This window comes from Lagopus leucura, unplaced genomic scaffold (genome assembly GCF_019238085.1).
Source record: "Lagopus leucura isolate 7727_CA_CO unplaced genomic scaffold, USGS_WTPT01 Super-Scaffold_797, whole genome shotgun sequence".
Taxonomy (NCBI): Eukaryota; Metazoa; Chordata; class Aves; order Galliformes; family Phasianidae; genus Lagopus; species Lagopus leucura.
The window spans coordinates 4,572,455-4,590,849 of NW_024962259.1; the positions used below are offsets into that span (position 1 = coordinate 4,572,455).

General features: G+C 62.1%; 1 protein-coding gene across 3 annotated transcripts; it reads right to left on the reverse strand.

Moving 5' to 3' along the window:
• Positions 1-1,654: 1,654 nt before the first annotated feature.
• GRIN2C (glutamate ionotropic receptor NMDA type subunit 2C) lies at positions 1,655-17,583 on the reverse strand. 3 transcript variants are annotated; one of them, XM_042865287.1, is made up of 13 exons: positions 17,535-17,583; positions 10,313-10,736; positions 8,894-9,483; positions 8,350-8,464; positions 7,602-7,813; positions 7,059-7,227; positions 6,291-6,444; positions 5,710-5,835; positions 5,404-5,633; positions 5,059-5,219; positions 4,447-4,634; positions 3,701-3,933; positions 1,655-3,436 (listed from the first exon to the last, which is right to left on the reverse strand). In XM_042865287.1, the coding sequence occupies exons 2-13, from the start codon at positions 10,718-10,720 to the stop codon at positions 2,132-2,134; spliced, it is 3,891 nt and encodes a 1,296-aa protein (XP_042721221.1). In that variant the 5' UTR covers positions 10,721-10,736; positions 17,535-17,583; the 3' UTR covers positions 1,655-2,131. The 3 variants fall into 3 exon arrangements, with proteins under 3 accessions (XP_042721221.1, XP_042721220.1, XP_042721219.1); XM_042865286.1 differs by lacking the exon at positions 17,535-17,583 and having other exon boundaries at positions 7,059-7,224; positions 10,313-12,966; XM_042865285.1 differs by lacking the exon at positions 17,535-17,583 and having other exon boundaries at positions 10,313-12,966.
• Between the last annotated feature and the right edge of the window lie 812 nt (positions 17,584-18,395).

The following is an 18,395-nucleotide window of genomic DNA, read 5'->3' on the forward strand; positions in this document are numbered from 1 at the left end:
TCCGAGGACCTCACAGGCAGTGCGGGATGTGGGGCTTTGGGCAGTAAATCTGGAGGCCAAAGTGGCAGCGAGGACGGGTTCAGTCTTTGGCGACGCTTTGCAAAGGGACGACTGGAGGAAGGGAGAGGAAAACCGGCATCCCGCGAGGCAGGGCGAGCTCTGCCACCCCACAGCCGCTGTTCCCACCAGAACCCACCTGGGATGAAAGGTGCGATGAGGGCAGCGATGGGGACGGCTGTGGGGCAGCGGTGCATCCCCTGGAGGGCACACGGAGCACAGCCTGGGCAGCAGAGCCGGCTGAGTTACAGAATGACTGATTGCAGCACTGCCAAGAAATCAGTGCTCAGAAGCCGCCGAGCGCTGAACCACCCAACACAGGCACAGCCCCGAGCCCCAGCACCACGGCTGCTTCTCCTGCCAGCGCCCCACATCAGCGCTGCAGCCACAGGGAATGGAGTTAAAACGAGCCGTTCCACATCCCAGTCACTGTATAAATCAGCAGCGCAGCTCTGGGGCCGTGCTCAACCCACGGGCGCCCATCCCCAGTGCCACCTCCTGCAGGCACCCCGTGCCACCCACTGCCACCTCATCCCTCCCTGCCCTCCACCTCCCGCAGTGAAGTCCTTCAATAAAACATGAGGGAAATGCATTTGGCCTCTGCTGAGTCACCAGGGATATAACTAATTAATTGAAAACATGGGCTGGGGAGGTTTTTGTTTTGTCCTTACTGCCCCCACACCCAGCCTGGCCCTGGGCACTGCTGAGCCTGGGCAGAGTTACCACACCACGCGTGCCATGGTGTCTTTGGGCCACAAAGCCACAGTGTGGGGAAAACTTCCCAGGACACCGGCGGTGACAGCCTGTCCCCATGGGCACCCATCAGCCAGAGCTGCCCCTTGCAGCCAGCCCAGCTCGCTCCCCACCCCTCCATCCAGCACCATGGGTTCATTTCTCCATCCCTTCCACTCTCCATCGCCACTGCTCTCCCTCTCCAGGAGGCCCTCGGAGGGGCTGCCAAAGCAATTAAGTGACAATTGCGATGATAAATAAGTCACGGGAATTAAAACACTGGCACGTGATGGCAGCCAGGCTGGGGGCGGATGCAGAGACAGTGGCTGGACGTAACCCAGGCCAGATGGATGGATGGACAAACAGATGGATGGATGGACAGGCCGTGCCAGCATGTTTGTCCTTGGGTAGTGAGTGTCCAGCTCTCCCCAGGGCTTTGCTGCTCTCCCCATGGTGCCAACCCAGCCTTGAGCTGGGACAGGAAAGGGACTACGAGCCCAGGAGGGCTGTGGGGCGATGGCACAGCATAACAGCAGCAGGACCAGCACAGCAAGGCGTTACAAAAAGGAAAACGCTCACCCATCTCCGAAGATACAGGCTCACAGAAAAACTGCACAGAAGAGGGATCTGCAGCAAGAGACCCTTCCCCAGTGGCAGGCAGCCCTTAAATGAGGACTGAGAGGTGCAGCTCCACCCCTTCCAGCACACAGGTGAATCGCCTCCACCTGTGCTCAGGACTGAGCAGGTCTCTTCTTCCAGGCGCTCAATCAGTGCTTCAGGCTGTGACTCAGCAGTTCCCACACACCAGACGAGCTGCTGCCAGCAGGTTGCACTGAGCTCCGTCTGTTTCCCCCACATCCTGCACTGCATTTGCTCTCCCATCTCGCTCTCGGCTCATCACACCGGGGCAGCCAGGCACAGGGACGTGAGCAGGGATGGGGCTCAGGGCCACGGACATCGCTGCAGCTGAGGGGACAAAGCCAAGGGCAGCAAGGGGCTCAGCAGCAGCACTGGAAGAAGGGTCCCCAGCCAGTTCAAAACGTCTCTTTAATGACCTGGACGGGACGCTTGGAGTCCCTTGATGAAACCAAGACAGAAACATGGTGACAATGAGTTCAGTGTCCCCACGTCCCCAGCCAGCCCTGCCTGTGGGGAGAGCCCAGTCCAGCCTCGAGGAGGCTCCTTTGGCCTCCAAAGTGAGCAGACCTGGTTTGGCGCATCCCACTGTCGGCGATGGAGGACGCTCCAGGAGGGAAGCAGGGCGAAGGGCTCGTGGCTTCTCTCCACCCAGGCCGGAGGCGAGCAGGGAGCAGCACATCTCTCGGAGCCGCCCGTGCCCCCATCAGACCTCGGACTCCAGGCTGGAGACCCGCCGCCAGGACCCGCCGGCACAGGGACTCGTCACCCCACGGGCCGCCAACCACTCCGCGCCCACCGCGCGCGGCCAGCCCGGCTCCCCCCGCCGTCCCCAGTCTCTGTGGGCTCCGTCCCAGCGCCCCGGCCCCCGGCTGCCCCCCGGCACCTCGGGGTGCTCGCGGGACGAACGGCCCAGGCAGAGGGGCGGGTGGGCGAAGGAGTCCGCGCAGGCATAGGGCGCGCATGCGGTGCCGCGGGGCTTCTGCCGGCACGCTTCCCGGTAGGACGGCAGCCGGGCCAGAGGGGAGCCCGGCGCCCGGCCCGGCCCGGCCAGCCGCCCGGCGGCCTCGGGGCAGCGCGGACCGCAGCCGTGGGCGGCCTCGGCTTCGGGGAAGAGGTCGGGGACGTCGCCGCGGGCAGCGGGTGGGCGCGCCCCGCACCGCCGCAGCCCCGCACCGCGACGCTTCTCTCCCCGCTCCCGCGACGCTCGGTCCGCGCTCGCCCGCCGGCTCGGCTGCTCCCGCTCTGCCGCGGCTCTGCAAGTCCTGGCGGCTTTGGGGAAGGAGCCGCGGGCGCAGGCGAGGGGAAGGGACGCGTTCCCCGCCTCCCTTCTCGACGCCGGGAGCGGACGCGGCGCCGTCCCCGCCCCGTCGCCGCAGAGCAGTGGGACGGTGGGCGGCCGCTCCGCCCGCTTGTGCTCCCGGTAGATGTCCGGCGGCGGGAGCTCCCTGGGAGGCGTCGGAGCGCCGATATGGTTCCCCATCAGCGCGTGCTCCTCGAAATCCCCGTCCGGCGCCGCCTTCGCCGGGAGGTGCGGGAAGGGCCCCGGGAGGGCTCTGTCCGCCGCACCGCCGCCCTGAAGCTTCACGGGGTGAAGGACGCGGGCGGTGCGCTCGCTCGGCCCTCTCCATCTCTCCTCCCGGGAGTCCACGGGGATGGGCAGAGGCAGCTCCCGGGGCGGCCCTTTGGGCGCGTAGACTCTGCGCAGCCTCTCGGGGTGCGGGGGGCCGCAGGAGGGACCCCGATGCGTGCCGGTGCTGTTCTGCACCACGAGCTGCGGCGTCCTGAGCGAGAAGGTGGTCTGGAGGTGCTCGCTGCGGCTGCTCCAGTCCTCGATGGTTCGCGTGGCGTGCTCCAGCGAGCCGCCCACGCTGGCCGTCGACACCATGTCCTTGGCCGCCTGCAGCATCTTCAGCACGTTGGCTTGGGCTGAGCTCGCCGTCACGTCGGGCGTGGGCGCCCGCCCGGGGCTGCCCAGGGTCTGCACCCCGCTGAAGCAGCTGTAAATGCCCTGCGGAGACAGCGGGGAGACCGCGCCGTCAGCAGAACCGCATACACAGAACTGCATACGGCCCCACCGTGAGCCGACGCTGCAGGAGGGGTGGGAAGAGCCAGGAGTTGGCCTCGATCAATTGCAAGCTCAATTTGGCCCCACAAAGCCCCATCCCCACCGCGGGGCAGTTCCTGTCCCCCGGCAACTCCCCCGCCACACAAAGCCAGCAGCGACCGGTGCCCAAGGCTGTCCCCTCCCGGCGCCCCGCGGCGCGGCACAGACCCTGCTGATGGCCAGGAGGAAGTCGAACTTGTGGGACTTGGGAACGCTGTGCCGCAGCTTCCAGTAGACGAGGTGCTCCCAGGCGAAGACCAGCAGGCTGAGCCCCATGGCCACCAGCAGCATGTAGAAGACTCCAGCCATGTTGTCAATATCCAGCTTGCTGCTCATCACTTCATTCTTCTCGTTCTGACAGATCCCCGACAGCCACACCGTCTCCAGCTTTTGGGTCTCACCTGGGACCAGGCACACACAGGGATGGGGTAAAAGCCTACCATGGGCACCACTCCCCCTAGCACAGCCCCTGCCTGCCCTGACCCCACCATGCTGGTGGAAGAGGATAAAATCCATCCAGACCCCAGAGCTGCTATGATAGAATTAGTGTGGATTGGGTTGGGTGGGACCTTAAAGATCACTGGCTCAGCCCTCACCACTGAGCATCCCTCGTGTTGCTCATCCATCTCCAGGCCCTCTCCCACCTCATCCCTCCCAACCTATCTCCTATTCCCAGCTCTACCCCCCGGCCCTCAGATCTTGCACATGGCCTCCTCTGAAATTTTCTCAGATTTTGCATATGGGATTTTGCAGCCCTCAAGAAGAGCAGAGACCAGATTGGGAATAACCCCATCCTGTGGCTGGAGAGGTGTTGATGGGCTTGAACATCACCTTGAAGGAGCAGCACGACTTCCCCAAGGACCCCTTAAGGCTACCCTACGATGATCCATGGATCAGGGGCTCTGGGCACGCACCATCTCCCAGGAATTGCAGCAGGGCCAGGTCAATGGCCCGCTTCCAGCGTGAGTCCTTCTGCAGGGCGATGCCGTAGCCCGTGGTGGCAAACACCTTCCCGCTGCCAATGGTCACCAGCTTGCAGCCCTCGTCTTTGCCCGCCATGTAGTTGAGCACCGCCGCATCGTAGATGAAGGCATCCAGCTTCCTGCCCACCACCGAGAGGGCTGGGTGAGGGGGGGCTCCTCGGGCTGGGGACAGATCCCTTTCTGGGGAGCTGTGCCCCTTTCAGTTGGCCGCATCCCAGGGCGATACCCTTTGGAGGATCTCAGCCTCATCTTGGAGAGTCACAACCACATCCAGGGGAGAGGAACCCAATCTGGGGGGCATGCGTCCCACCCGGGGCAGCTGTAGGAAGCTCTAACCCAACTAGGAAAGCCCACCACCATACCACCCCAAAGTACCCTCCAGGTGAGCTGTGCTCGAACTGGGGAGCTGCAGCTCACTTGAGGGGGCTGCACCCCAGCCGAGGAATCCATACCCCACCTGGGGAGCACTGGATCCCGTCTCAAGGAGTCATATAGGGCCGTACTTCATTTTGGGGCCCCACACCCTGTCCAGGAGAACCATACCCCATCTTGAGGCTGGTGAGGGCATCCTCCACAGAGCGCTGGTTGTACTTCACCATGTGGGTGTGCATGTCGGGGTAGTTGCTGCGGATGTTCCTCTCGGTGCTGCCGTTGGGGACGGTGCCGAAGCGGAACGGGGGGTATTGCTCCTGCGGCCTCTGGAACTGCAGCAGGGAGCCCCGGGTGGCAGCGTCATGGGGAGGCCACATCCCTGCTGTGTCCCCAGCATCTCCCCCAGCCAACTCTCTGTCCTCCCATGCACGTGCAGCCATGCAGCCCCTCAAGGGCTCCCCACATGGATAACCTTAATTTTGGACGGGGGGGAGAAGAGCCCAACCTGCACCTCACCTTCCTGTCGCTCAGCCCTGACACGGTGTCGATGTACTGCTCCTGGATCATGAAGGCCGCCAGGTTGGCGGTGTAGCTGGCGAGGAAGATGACGGCGAAGAAGGCCCAGATGAGCACCATGATCTTGCTGGTGGTGCCCTTGGGGTTCTCGATGGGCACGGAATTGTTGAAGACCAGAGCCCACAGCAGCCACACCGACTTGCCGATGGTGAAGGTGGGGCCGCCCGGCCCTGGGGGGGACGGGGCAGAAGGACAGGTGTCAGCAGAGGCTGTGTCCCCTCCCAGCTCCCACCTCTACCCACTCACTTTTGCCACTGGTGAGGTTCTGGTTGTAACCAACAGGGCTGAAATACTCGAACACAAAGACAGTGACGGCCACCACGGTCAGACACATCACAAACATCATCACCCACACGGCTGGGCTGTAGGGCTCTGCAAGGCGAGAGGGATCCGTCAGATCAGCCTGACACCCCAAATCCCTTCACGTTTCCCATGCGGTCGCAAGTCGCTCCTGGTGGCGGCCCTGGCCATGACAGCAAGACTCTTTTCTGTGCAAATCGCCCCCGGCAGGGATGGGGCTCATCAGCAGGGAGGTGCGGCGGTGGCACCGCGGGATGCGGCCCCGGCCCTGCTGAGCAGGACAGGCTGCCCTGTGCATCCCAGGGCCATGGAGCTGGTGAAGGTGACCCCACACCTCCATCCCTCATGCAAAATACGATGAGGTAAAAACAATAATAATGGGATTACTTAGGGAGGAGACAGCCCTGATGGCGGCGGCTCAGCCTCCTTCCCCGGTGAATTGCAAACTGGATTTTTTTTACGTTATTAAAACCAAGCGCTATTTCCAACCTGCTCTTGCAGACTGGGCTGAGCCCACCCGCACTCACCCAGGAAGGCAGAGGGTGAGACAGTGCCGTTGCTCCTGGCCACCATCACACTGATTCCAGTCTCCACGAAGGGCACAGAGAAGTCCACGATCTCGGAGCGCTCCTCATTGATGGTGAGGGATCCGATGGCCATGTCTGCACGCTTGTAATACACCTGGGGAGGGCGGGTGGCCTCAGGACAGGCAGAGGAAGAGGAGGAGAGCCAAAGGCACCGGGTCACAGAACCATGGAATGGTTGTGTTGGGAGGGACCTCACAGCTCACAGCGCCACCCCTGCTGTGTGCTGCCTCCCAGCTCAGGTGGCCCTTGGCCAATCCACAGCCTTGGGCACATCCAGGGATGGGGCACCTTGCTGCCTTCCTAGTAAAGAATTTCCTCCTAACATCTAATCTAAATCTTCCGTTAGTTTAAAACATTTCCCCCTTGCCCTGTCACCGTCAGACCACCTAAAAGCACAGAATGTCACTCTCCATCTTTTTTATAAGCTCCCTTTAAGCACGGAAAGCAGTGAGGTCTCCCTGCAACCTCCTCTTCTCCAGGCCAGACGACCCCACCTCCCTCAGCCCTTCCTGTAGGGATCACAGAACCAGAGGTTGGAAATCCCACTCGGGTCACCAAATCCACCCCCACTGCCCACATCCCTCAGTGCCACATCCCTGCGGTTCTGAACGTCCCCGGGGGGCTTCCCTGCTCCCCACTGCGCCACCACTCTTTGGGAGCCGTTCCTCCTCATTCCCCACCCAAGGCAGGACAGCTGCCAGGCCCTACCTCACCAATCATGCCGTTCCACACCCCGCGCACGATCTTGCCGTGCTTGCCATTGGTCACCAGGTAGAGGTCGTAGGAGAACTTCACCGTCTTGGCCAACTTCTTCAGGATGTCGATGCAGAAGCCTTTGCAGCACAGCTTGGTGTAGGGGTCTGCGAGGCCATCACTGCTGAGACCGCGCCAAGAAAAATGGGTCAGGGTTCTGCAGAGTAGGCACAGCCCTGAGCTGCTCCTGTGCTCAACACTGTGTGCACGCCAGCAGTGTGAGTGAGGTGGGCTTTGTCCTCTGCGGAGAGCTGGAGGGATGGGAAGGGAAAGGGGAGTGGGAAAAAGGGGAGAAGGGGGAAAGGAAACTAAAGGGAAAAGGGAAAGCGAAGCAGAAGGACCCGCCGATGGGCTCCCAAAGCCCCAGTGGATGAGGGCTGAGCCTTTCCCAGCACCGCTCCAGCCAGCAGGCTGCACGGACCTCTCCTGCTCTGTCTGCAGCCCCATCTCAGCAGCTCCCAGCTGTGCCTGGGGCACACAGGGCGCAGTGCTGCTCACCTGGCCGAGGCGTTGGTCTGCTTGCGGCAGGGCACGGTGTTGCGCACGCAGACGCCGGTGCTGGGGTCGGTGTTCTCCACGATGACGAAGGGCCGCTCCTCCAGCGTGGCCACTGTCAGGTGCCGGTTGTCCACCACGGGCTGCAGGAAGGAGCCGTAGCGGGGCCACACCGGGTACTTCATGTGGATGATGCCGTGCTCCCACTTCCCCACCTGCCCCCAGGGAGGAGAGCGCACCGTCACCGCTGTACGGGGGACCCAGAGCGCCGTTGGGCTGCAATCAGCGCAGTGGGCGCTGCCCCGCTCCCACCACCCACACACGCATGCATGCTTTCCCCCAGTGATGACAGGCTGAGGTTTTCTCTCTTCCCGGGGCTGTGTGCACAGAGGTAGCCATTTTTCACTCGAAATGCTTTTAAACTGGAGAAAGCACCTCCAGATGGCTTATTTCAGGTCTGTGCCTGCGTGGCCAGAAGCATCAGGCACAGCCTGGAGTGGGGCTGGCAGAGGAGCAAGGGATGAAGCAGCTGTAGGGTGGGGAAGTGCACACTGAGGTGTGCAGTGCTGCACAGGCAGGACTGAGGATGAGGGAGATGCAACTGTGGGGGGGAAATGCCACAGCCACAAAGCCAAGGGTGCTGCTGGCGTGCATGGGGGCCCCGCAGGGTCCCAAGTTGGCAGGGACAACACCAACGTGTTGGTGTCAGCCGTAGGGCTCGCGTGGCTCATGCTGCCCCCGGGGCTCCTACCATCTCCCAGAGCCGGTGTTGGTTGAGCGAGATCACCACCATGGTGGGCCTGACCAGGTAACCGCCCTCGTTGAAGGAGAAGTCCCTGTGCTCCCACGTCACGTTGAGGAGGTGCCTGGGGGGCACAGCATTCAGTGAGCGCAAGCCCTGCGTGTGCCCAGCTGCCCTGCCTCCAGCCAGGGTCCCAGGTCCCCAGAGAGACGCAGGATGGGAAGAGGAGCCCCAACTTAGCCCCTGTGCAGCAGGGAGCCAAGGCAGCCCTCCTTGCAACAAGGTGCTGAGGATGGACCGCTGCAGGTGAGGATGGGCAGAAGCACAGATGCTGCCACAGCAGCACCGAGATGCAGCATTTGCAGCACGAAGAAACCCTCAAAGAGTTGTAAATCCCCTCCTAGGTCCCCCATGGACAAGGCAAGAGACTTTCCAAAATGCTTGAGAAGAAGCCAAGCCAAGAGGCTCCAGCTGCAAGCATCCTCTCCCTGCACCCCTCCTCCATTTCCCCATTCCCCAACGCAATGCACGCCAGCGGCTCCCCAGACCTCACCGGTAGAAGCTGGCGTTGGCAGCAGCAGCGGGCGCCCAACAGTCCCGTCCCACATCTGGGAGGAAGCCGTGGGCTCGGAAGAAGCTGGCTGCCCCCATGGCAATGATGGCCACCCCGTCCCGCACCTTCTGCCGCAGACTCAGCTTCCAGCTCTCTGTCACCACGCTGATGAGGCCGACAGGGAAGGAGGTGGGCGGCAGCTCCATGTTGCCCACCGTGAGGCTGGGCACGATCCAGATGTAGCCCGGCCCCACCAGCCCGGCTTGTCCAGCCATCTCAAAGAGGAACTCAGCCTCGTCCCGTGAGCAGTAGACCAGGAGCACTTGGGCATCAAGCTGCCGCAGGAGCCGCTGCGTCCTGGAGCTGCTCCGCTCCTGGCTCATCTCGAAGGTGAGCACATCCTGCAGCTCCCAGCCGAAGTAGCTGGCATCAGTGAAGGAGCGAATGAGCTCCAGGAAGATGTTGTAGCCCGGGTAGAGGCTGGTGATGACGGCAAAGGAGCTCCAGTCGTATTCCTCCAGCACCTTGAAGATCACCTGGATCTGCTGCTCGATGGAGACGCCCAGCTGCAGGAAGGCTGAGCTGGGCTCCTGTGGGGGAAGCAGGGCTCAGGGGCTGGTTGTCCCCATGGCACGGGGCTCCCCGCATCCCTGCAGCTGACTGGGAAACCACCAACACACTACGAGCTGCTGCGGTCTGTGGTCTGGAGACACCCAACCCTACGGGTTCAGCCCCATAGTTTCTGCAGAGCCGTGGGCATCCCATGGCACAGGGTTGAGGTCTCTCACCTCGTTGACCAAAACCCACGCAGCAGTGCTGACAGAGGACCGGTCGCTTCCTGCATGGTGCTGGGAGCAGCTCCTGCACCGCTACCTGCTGCCGGCTCCATCGCCTGCCCCACCTCCCCGGCCATCTGGCCTCTCATTAGCAAATCTTAATTGATTTGATTCTGTCTTAAATGATGCAGCGAATGGCATTTTCAGAAGGTCGTAAGCAGGCAGCAGGGCCTCACCATGCAGACTGCCTCCACCTTCGGGTTTTTTTCCCGATGCTCCCAGAGGGGTCTGGGCAGTGGGGGCTGCCCCTGTGCCACCCTATGGATACACCAGCTGCAGGACAGCCAAGGCCACCTCACCTGCTGCCACCCAGCCATGGGGAGCTCAAGGAGCTTGGCGTTAGGATTAAGCCTAAAACTGCACTGCCCCAAGCATCTGGGGGAGCCTTCCAGATGTTTGCCTCTGCTCTCTTTGAGCAGGAGGAGGTGGTGCCATCCATACAGCCAGCACCGGGATCCCTGGGAGCCAGTATGGGAGGAGAGACCAAATCCTGCCTGCACACCCAAGGAAAGCCCCACTGCCCCAGCCAATAAACACCAGATGCCAATCCCAGACCCCAAATAACAGGCAGCCAAAGCCTCACCTTGGGGCTGAGGACCACCGCAGAGCCCCCGCTGATACTGATGATGGGGACCTGGGTCTGAGAGGAGATGAAGTCAAGGATCTGGGCCACCGCTTCCGTGCCAACGTTGTCCTCGAAGACAATGCCGTGGATCTTGTGGCTGGCCAGCACGTCGCAGATGTGGGTGAGGAGGGTGCTGGGGTTGGTGTTGTTGACAACAACGGTGATGGGGTGGATCTCCAGGGGCATGTCCAGGAAGCTCTGGGGACTCAGGCGGGAGCGGATGTGCAGCGGGTAGGACGTGCCCCCAAACACCACGGCCACGTTGACCACTGGCTCTGCAGGGCCGGGCAGCAGCACATCGGTGAAGGCAGCTGAGCAGCCCAGCACCAACGACAGCAGCAGAGTGCGCGCCGGCGCTCTGCCCATGTCCACCGCCGTGTCCCTGCGAGGATGGACACAGCCCTTCACACCCATCCATTTGGGAACACTGCCCCATGCACCACCCCAGCACTGGGTGACCCCAGCAAAAGGGGGACTCTCCTCCCTTGGAGGCTGGATGCGGGGCGGGGATGACCGTAGGCCTGTGCCCTCCAGCTCAGCCCCTTTGGGAGTACAGGGTGCTGTCTCCCAGTGCCACATTCCTTACCCTCATCCCCAAGAGCCACAAACCTTCCCCAACCTGTTCCTCCTTCCCTCCACAACCCCATCACCATTTCGCTGCCACTTTGCCCTCCTTCCCATCTGAGCCACATTAGGATGCTCCTCACTGCCTCTGGGCAGGGACAGGGACAGCAGCAGGAGGCGCTGGGAGGAGCTGGATGCTCCCTCATGGCTCTCTCCACGCTGACAGTCACCTGAAATATTTACAGGCTGAAACCTCGCATTCCCCTGAGCACCCTCTGCAGTGCAGTGTGGATCCCTCACAGAGCCAGTGGGGTCAGGATGTGATGGGACAGAAGAGCCCCTCAGCTCCTGCTGCTGCCTGGAAGGAAAACCCCCAAAAGCCCCATAAGCTGCTTACCAGCTTTAGCTGCATGGTACCCAGCTCAAGTACCCAGCAGTTCCTAAAGAATGGAGGAAAATGAAGGTTTCCTTGCAGGGCTGGTGGGCCCTTTGCAGCCTGGAACACCAACCCCAGCCTTGAAGCCCCAGGGCCATCAGCCACATGCCAGCCATGGTGGCACTGCATGCAGCAAGATGCCAGCTGCCAGCCGGCGCTTGGAAATGTCACCCGCAATTAAAAGCTGCTGTTGCTTAACGCATCCTTGGCATAGAGAGAGAAAGTTTGGGGTCTGTGCTGGGGCTGCCCCAGGGACCCCTCTGTCCTGTGACACGGCACAAGGCCACTTGGTGAAAAGCACTGCCAGAGTTTCGGGCTGAAAATATGTGAAATAACCCAAATTAGTGCCTCTCCACGCACCTGGTGTCACAGCCAGGGTTGAGCTGTCGAACGGCCTCACAACCCCTTCCCACATCCGTGCCCCCTGCAGCAGCCACAATGCCAAGGTGAGGCACAGCCCCCGGTGACTCACACTGATGGTGTCCCACACCACGGCACAGCCCGGCCCGCACTGCCGCTCCTCGCCGCAATCCCCGGGTATTTTTAGTCCCACGATAAATAATTCATTGGGAATCCGGCACCAGCTACCCGAGCAGGGAGGAAGGGGAGCAACGCACCACCCAAAACAAACAGAGCCGCTCTCCCGGCAGTTCTGTCTGTCTGATGGCTCCTCAAGGACACTGAAATACACCCCAGGCCTTCACTGCAGCTGAGATTTGCTCCATCAGCCACGTGCCACGCGCGTCGCCCACAGCGCCGGCACGGGACGGCCAAACCCCATCCCAGTGTGGTTCTGCACTGAGCTCCGGAGAACCCCAGCAGCCATCAGTCCACACACAGCAGCATAGCCCTCTCCAAAAGCCAAGCGCCGCTTCCAAAGGGGCTGCTCGTGTCGGGCTGCAACTGCCATCCAAAATCCCCAACCTATATCGCAACGGGGGGCGGATTTGGGCAAACGGGATCGACGTCGAGCAGCATTGCCTGGCTCTGTCCCCACAGCACGGTGACAGCTGCAGAGCGAGGAGGTGGGCACGGCCCAGAGCTGCTCAGCCACCGCTCAGACCAACAGAACAAACCCAGCAGTGCCGCTGAGATGGTGCAGAGGAGGGGGTGCGAGGTTGGGCCTGGGGGGGACAGCGGGGTTGGCTCAGGGATTACCTGTAGGATTGGGGTTGTAGCATCGTTTCTGGTGCCAGAGCAGCTGGTGCAGCCCTGAGGATGCCAAAATGGCCGGGATTGGGATGCAGAGCACAAGGAGCCGCCTGGGCACGGCTGGCAAAGCGCAGCATCAGCCTGCGCCTCGTAGGGGGTGGGAAAACGGGATCTGAGGGAGAAGGCACCAAACAGCAGCAGGGGGCCGGGGACCAGGCTGAGCCCAGCAGCTCCACAGGGGTGGTGGCACAGGGCAGAGCCCACGGACCGGGGGACCCCACGCTGACTGCAGACAGAAGGGCTGATGTGGGAGCGAGGGATGGGGCAGCACCAACTCAGGGCTCACAGAAATCCGTTCCAGGCGTGCTCCGAGCCCTCGTCTTCCTCCACCTCCCGGAATGTTATTTTAATGCAACAGGGAAAGTTCACTTCTCGCTTTAAGACTCTTTTTGCTTCTATCCGTCCCTTCCTCCCCGCTAGCATCCGGAGCCTAGCGGGGAGGAAGGGGGGGGGGGGGAACCGTGCGGATGCTGTGACCTCGGGGAGGGGAGGAAAAAAATCCCTAATTGCAAAAATCCTTCTGGAGAAAGAGAAACCTTATCTCAAAAAGAGCATCAGAGCCCGAGAACCACAGCGAGCGGGAAGGGGCCGGGAAGGACAGCGCGAAGCGGAGCCGCGGGGGATGCGGGGGCACCGATAGGGCCAGGAAACGCGTTTGGTGCTGCGCAGGTGAGGGGCGGCCCTACAGGGACCTTAGTGAGCCCCTGAAGGGGGACAACGGCAAAACCGCCCCGACCGTCCCCTCCGGCTGCCCGGAGACGCAGCGCTGTCTCCTTTCAACCTTCATCCCGCGCCGCCCTCCTCCTCCTCGCAGCACCAGTTGCGGGCAGGGCCCGGCGCGCCCCGCACACACCGAAACGCACCAAAACGTAGCTTAAAAAAAAAAAGAAAGTCGGATGTGGATTAATCGAAAACAAAAGCGAGCGGCGGGTTATGCAAGGTGCGCTTATTTTTGCGCTTCCCCCTAAAATAGACCCATCCCCATTTCGAGATGATGAGAGATGCGGCTGTGAAATTTCCAGGAGACCCCCCAGAAAACCCCAACTCACCGCTAAAAGTTCCTGCCGAGCCCGTCGGGGGCCCGGCCCCCCCAGTCCGCCCGGTACTCACGGGAGCAGCGCCGCTCCGGCTCCTACATGCCCCGCTCCGCTCCCGGGGGCTCCTCCCGCTGCCGCCCCCCACCCGGGGCAGCCCCAGGGCACGGTCCTGCCTCGCTGCGGCCGAGGGGTGCGAGGTGCCAGGGCGAAGGGGGGGGCGCAGGGTGGGGAGGGGGGGTCCGGCCGTCGGTCCCAGACTCGTCCTTGGAGGAGGAGGACGAGGAAGCGCTGCAGCTGCGGCGGGAGGGAGGGATGGGAGCGGAGGAAGGAGGGAGAGGGGTGGGTGCGCACGGGGACGGGGGGGGCCGAGCTCAGTCAATGCCAGCAGGTGTTCCAAGGGGACCGCTGCCCCCGGCTTCATGCTCGCGGCTCCCCGGTAGCCATAGCCGGGTCGGGACGGCCGGGGATCGGGGATGGAGGCAGAGATGCGGGCACGGGAAGGGAGGGCAGGAAAAGGAGGGGTTGGCAGAAGGACGAGACATATGTCCTCCCGGCCCCTGCCCTCTGCCGAGCCGCAACTTCGCCGCTTGGCTGCAGTCCCCCCTCCAAATTCGTGCTCCGGGCGCGAGGAGCCAAAGCAGCAAAGCTCCCCCATGAAAAAAAAAATAGCAAAGTAGCACAGCCCGCGGCAAGGACCCCTTCCTCTCCCCGGACATTGCTCCCCTGCAGCCCACCCACAGAAAGAACCAGAGCCTGCCCCCGGCCCCCCCCCCCCCCCAAACACGTACACCCCAAATACCTTCCAGCCGTTTGCTAGCTTAACCGCTGGGAACCGTCCTGCTGCCCATCGCGGTGCCCCCCAGCCAGCACGGAGCAGCCCCGGGCCCCCATCCGCCGCAGGGGGGCACAGGGAGCGCAGCCCCTGCCGGCAGCAGCAGCCTCCAGCTGTCGCCAGGGCCCGTATTAAGGCATCAGCTGATCCCCCACGCCGCTCGGGGGGAGAGCGGGGGGAGACCCGGCAAAGGCAGGGGGAGACGGGCAGAACTCCAGGGGGTCCCGTTGCCCTCAGGTTGGGCGCTGGGTCCTCTCAGCAGCACCCGTGGCACCTCTGGAGGTGGAGGTGCCCGGCCCGGGGACACGGCCACCCCCTCGAGAGACCCCCGTGGCACCAGGATGGCCGTCACCCCCCGCACCGGCACCGCAGCCACCTGCAGCACCATCACAGCCCGTGCCACCAAGCGCTCCCCCAGCACCAAACACAGGCCAGCGCCCATCCACGTGTCTCATGGAAAGGTCGTTTCCAGAGAGGTCTCAGCCCACGCCAGCCCCGCTGCTCGCAGTGAGCACAGGACCTCTGCGTGCCTTTCCCCAAGGCCAGGGGCCCTGGGGTTTGCAAGCGATGCCAAAACAAATGGAAACTGTGTTTTCCTCCTGGCCTTCGCTTTAACCCATTTATGAGCAGCAGCCCTGCTGCCTCCAGGACAGCTTGCTCACATCTCCAAGGCGTGAGGATTCTGCAGGGCTCGGGGCATGCGCAGCCCTCTGCTCAATATGGACATGATGCCGCTCTCATGCTCCAGGAAAAGGAGAGGGGAGGCTGAGCAACAGGCCACTGCCCAACAGGCAAGGGTCACCCTTGTTTTCAGCACCGCAGAAAGGGCACCCGTCTGCAAGTAACCCTTCCACCAAGGGCTGGATTGGGCCTCGCTGGAAGGCTGGTCCTTCTCGCAGGAACAGCCCTGTTCCCACGCCAATCTCCATCCCGTGGGTTGCTTCCCCTCCGTGGGCTCACACACCCACCCGGGCACAGTGAACAGCTGGGTACACCTGGAGGGTTCCTGCAGCGGGGATGGGCCTACAGTGCCACACATGCCAGCCTGACAGCCATCTTTTCTCTCCTCTGAAGGTATTGAAATAAAATAAACTTTTTTTCCTGCACCCACCCTGCTGCCATGGCTGTGCCCTGAGGTTCTGTAACAGCCCCAGCATACGGCACTGTCTCACAATCATCAAACCCACCTTATTTCAACACGTGAATAACACAAATCCTTTTTACATTTCCCCCCCAGAAAAGCACCCTGGTGGTTATAAAGGTCAGAGCAGAACAGAAGCACCGACTGCACCCTGGGAGGAAGCCCTCAGCCCTGCCAGGCATGGGTTGACATTTCCTCCTAAGAGAAAACCTCATTTCCCCACTCAGCACCATCCAACCTCGGTGTGCTGCGCTCCCCCTCTTTTTGCTGGGCTGGGAGGGCACAAAGCTGCCCGCCCCTCTCTTCTCCTTCCCTCCCACACTGCTGTGCATTACCCCGGCAGGTTCTCAGCCCACAGCACCCCCTCTGCCCATTACCTTCCCCCGCTGCGTGCCCTGCAGGAGGCTCTGCTGCTGCTCGTTGCCCGCAGCGTGCGCTGACAGCTCCTGGTGCACAGCCACATCCTGCAGGGAGGGCTGCAGAAACACAGGAGGGCTGTTCTGGGAGGACAAAGCTGCTCCATGCATACCACAGGCTCCTTGCACCCCACAGCAGCCCCAGCAGCACAGCTGTGGATCCCTTTGCCATTCAACATTGCGCCGACACCGGAGCCCTGATGGTGGCACGTGGGATGGATGCCGGGGGTTTGGTCCCAGCTCTGTGCCTGTCCTGCTCCTGCCAGCCTCCCCTAGAAGTGTGGCCAAAGTAAGGCTGTCTGAGCCCACCCACTGCTGAAACTGGGAACCGACCTCATCCTTTTACCCCAGGGCTCATTTAACAAAGGAATGTGTGCGAAGAGCACCTTCATGGGATCACTGCTCTGCTCTTTAAAGGTGTCTGGGGCTTTGGTACCCACACCGAGCTGCCCTGATCCTGGCCACCAAAACCAGAATGAAGACAGAAAGTGAAGCAAAGCCGGCAGAGGTGGGAGCAAGGCTGCAGGGACAGGGCTGTGCACACACCACGGCCCGCTCTGCTGCCACACATCCCTTCCACTTGGTAATTAAGGGAGCTGAAATAAATAGGGAGGGCTTTGTCACCACAGGGATAATTCCTCCTCCCAGGTGGCAGCTGCCCGCAGGGCTGCCCCAGAGGCTGGAAGTGGAAATTTCCCAGAAAGGTAGGAAATCACTCATTCCTGAGGTGTAACCAACCCTCATCCTCCAACACCTGCCTCACTCGTCCCTAAGCAGCGCCCTGGGGCAGCTGCTGTGCCCTTCCCAGAGACAGAACGATCAACAAAGCTCACAGCACTGAATCCCACAGAGATGAACCCCAAGTGGGGGCGCATCCTCCCACCCCGTGCAGGTGCCCCACATGGCTATGGGGACAGTGCAGCTTCAGTCCAATGGCATGGGTGCATTCTAGCGGCACAGTGCCTGCGGGGCATCTCATCCCTTGTCTGGCTTCAGGCTCCCAGAAAACTTACAGGAGTGCAGAGCAGTGGGAACACTGAGTCTTTAAGGGCAGGAGGGGAAACGTGGGCGCTCTGAGAGCTCTGGGGCAAGGATGCACACGGAATCCTTTTGGAGAAGGGAGGAGGTTGAGCCGAGAGGCACCCATTCCCTCAGTGCAGAGGAAGGGAAGTCAGGAAGCCCAGAAACGGGAACCTCGGCCCCACTCCCACCAGAGACAGCAGTGGGAAGACGAGGAGCCCCCCCCCCCCGAGGCTCAGAACGCTGCTGGGAGCTGCGCTGGGCCAAAGCACTGAGGTCAGCTGGTGGAGCCATCTGTTCCCCGCCGGCCGCCCAGCGTGGCTCAGTGCAGCACTCGGCGGCTCTGCAGGGCTGGGAAGGTGCAGCCCAGGCTGAGGCTCATCTGTTCATCACATGGCTGAGAGGCTTTTTCCCAACATCTTCCTTGGTGGCGTGAGCTGGTTTCTAAGCGGCCGCTGACCTCCCTGCTGCCAGGCCAGCAACCTGCCCCCAGCTGGTTTGTCTCACGCCAGACTAGATTACCTGTGCTCTGGGTGCTCTCGACGCTCATTTTAGAAGGCCAGTTTCAGCAAGCAGCCCCTTAGCAAAGCCAGCAAGATCTCCGAGCTCATCCCAGCTGTAACTTCAGCTTCCAGCAGCACACAGCTGTCACTCACAGCGTCGCCTGCGCGGCTCCTTCCCTGCTACAGAAACGGCTCTGGAGCCGCTTCTCCTCCCCGGCTGCTCGGGACGTTGGGTCCACGTGCTGCTGGTGGTGAACGCAGCCGGAGGGCTGCAGGCAGGCAGCCTGAAAGCGACACCGTGCAGCAAACACCCGCGGAATGAACTCTGCTGAACAGCGGCACCCGATCCCGGGAGCGACCCGAGCTGCCCGCAGCGCGAAGCCGGCAGCACGGCCGCCCGGGCCAATCAGCCCCTCTCGATCCCCATCGCCGGCCCCTCAGCGCCACCTAACGACACGGCCACCGGGACAGGGACCTTCCCGGGGAAGCCAGAAGCATCCCAGTCCCGTAGAGACGGACGGAGAGCCGCAGAGATGGGGATGCAGCAGAGCGGCCACCTGGGGAGCGGGCGAGCGAGCGGCAGGAAAAGGGGCAGCTGAAAGCATCGAATTAGGATTGACAGCATCGTCACGATCCTCCAGCCGGCCATCAGGTTCCATCTGTGCCCCAGCTGACTTTGTCCCACAGCTGTCAGCAGCCCTGCACAAACCCTCAGCCAACTTCTGCATTAAGACATTGGGTCCAGCAATGGAAGATTCACTCCTTAATCTGTCATCACAGCTCAAAACTTATCCCGAAGCATCACCTGCCTGGAAGCAGCCGCTCGCTGTGCTCAGAGCAAGCACCACAACCTGCGCCACGGCTACAAAAGCAGCTTAAC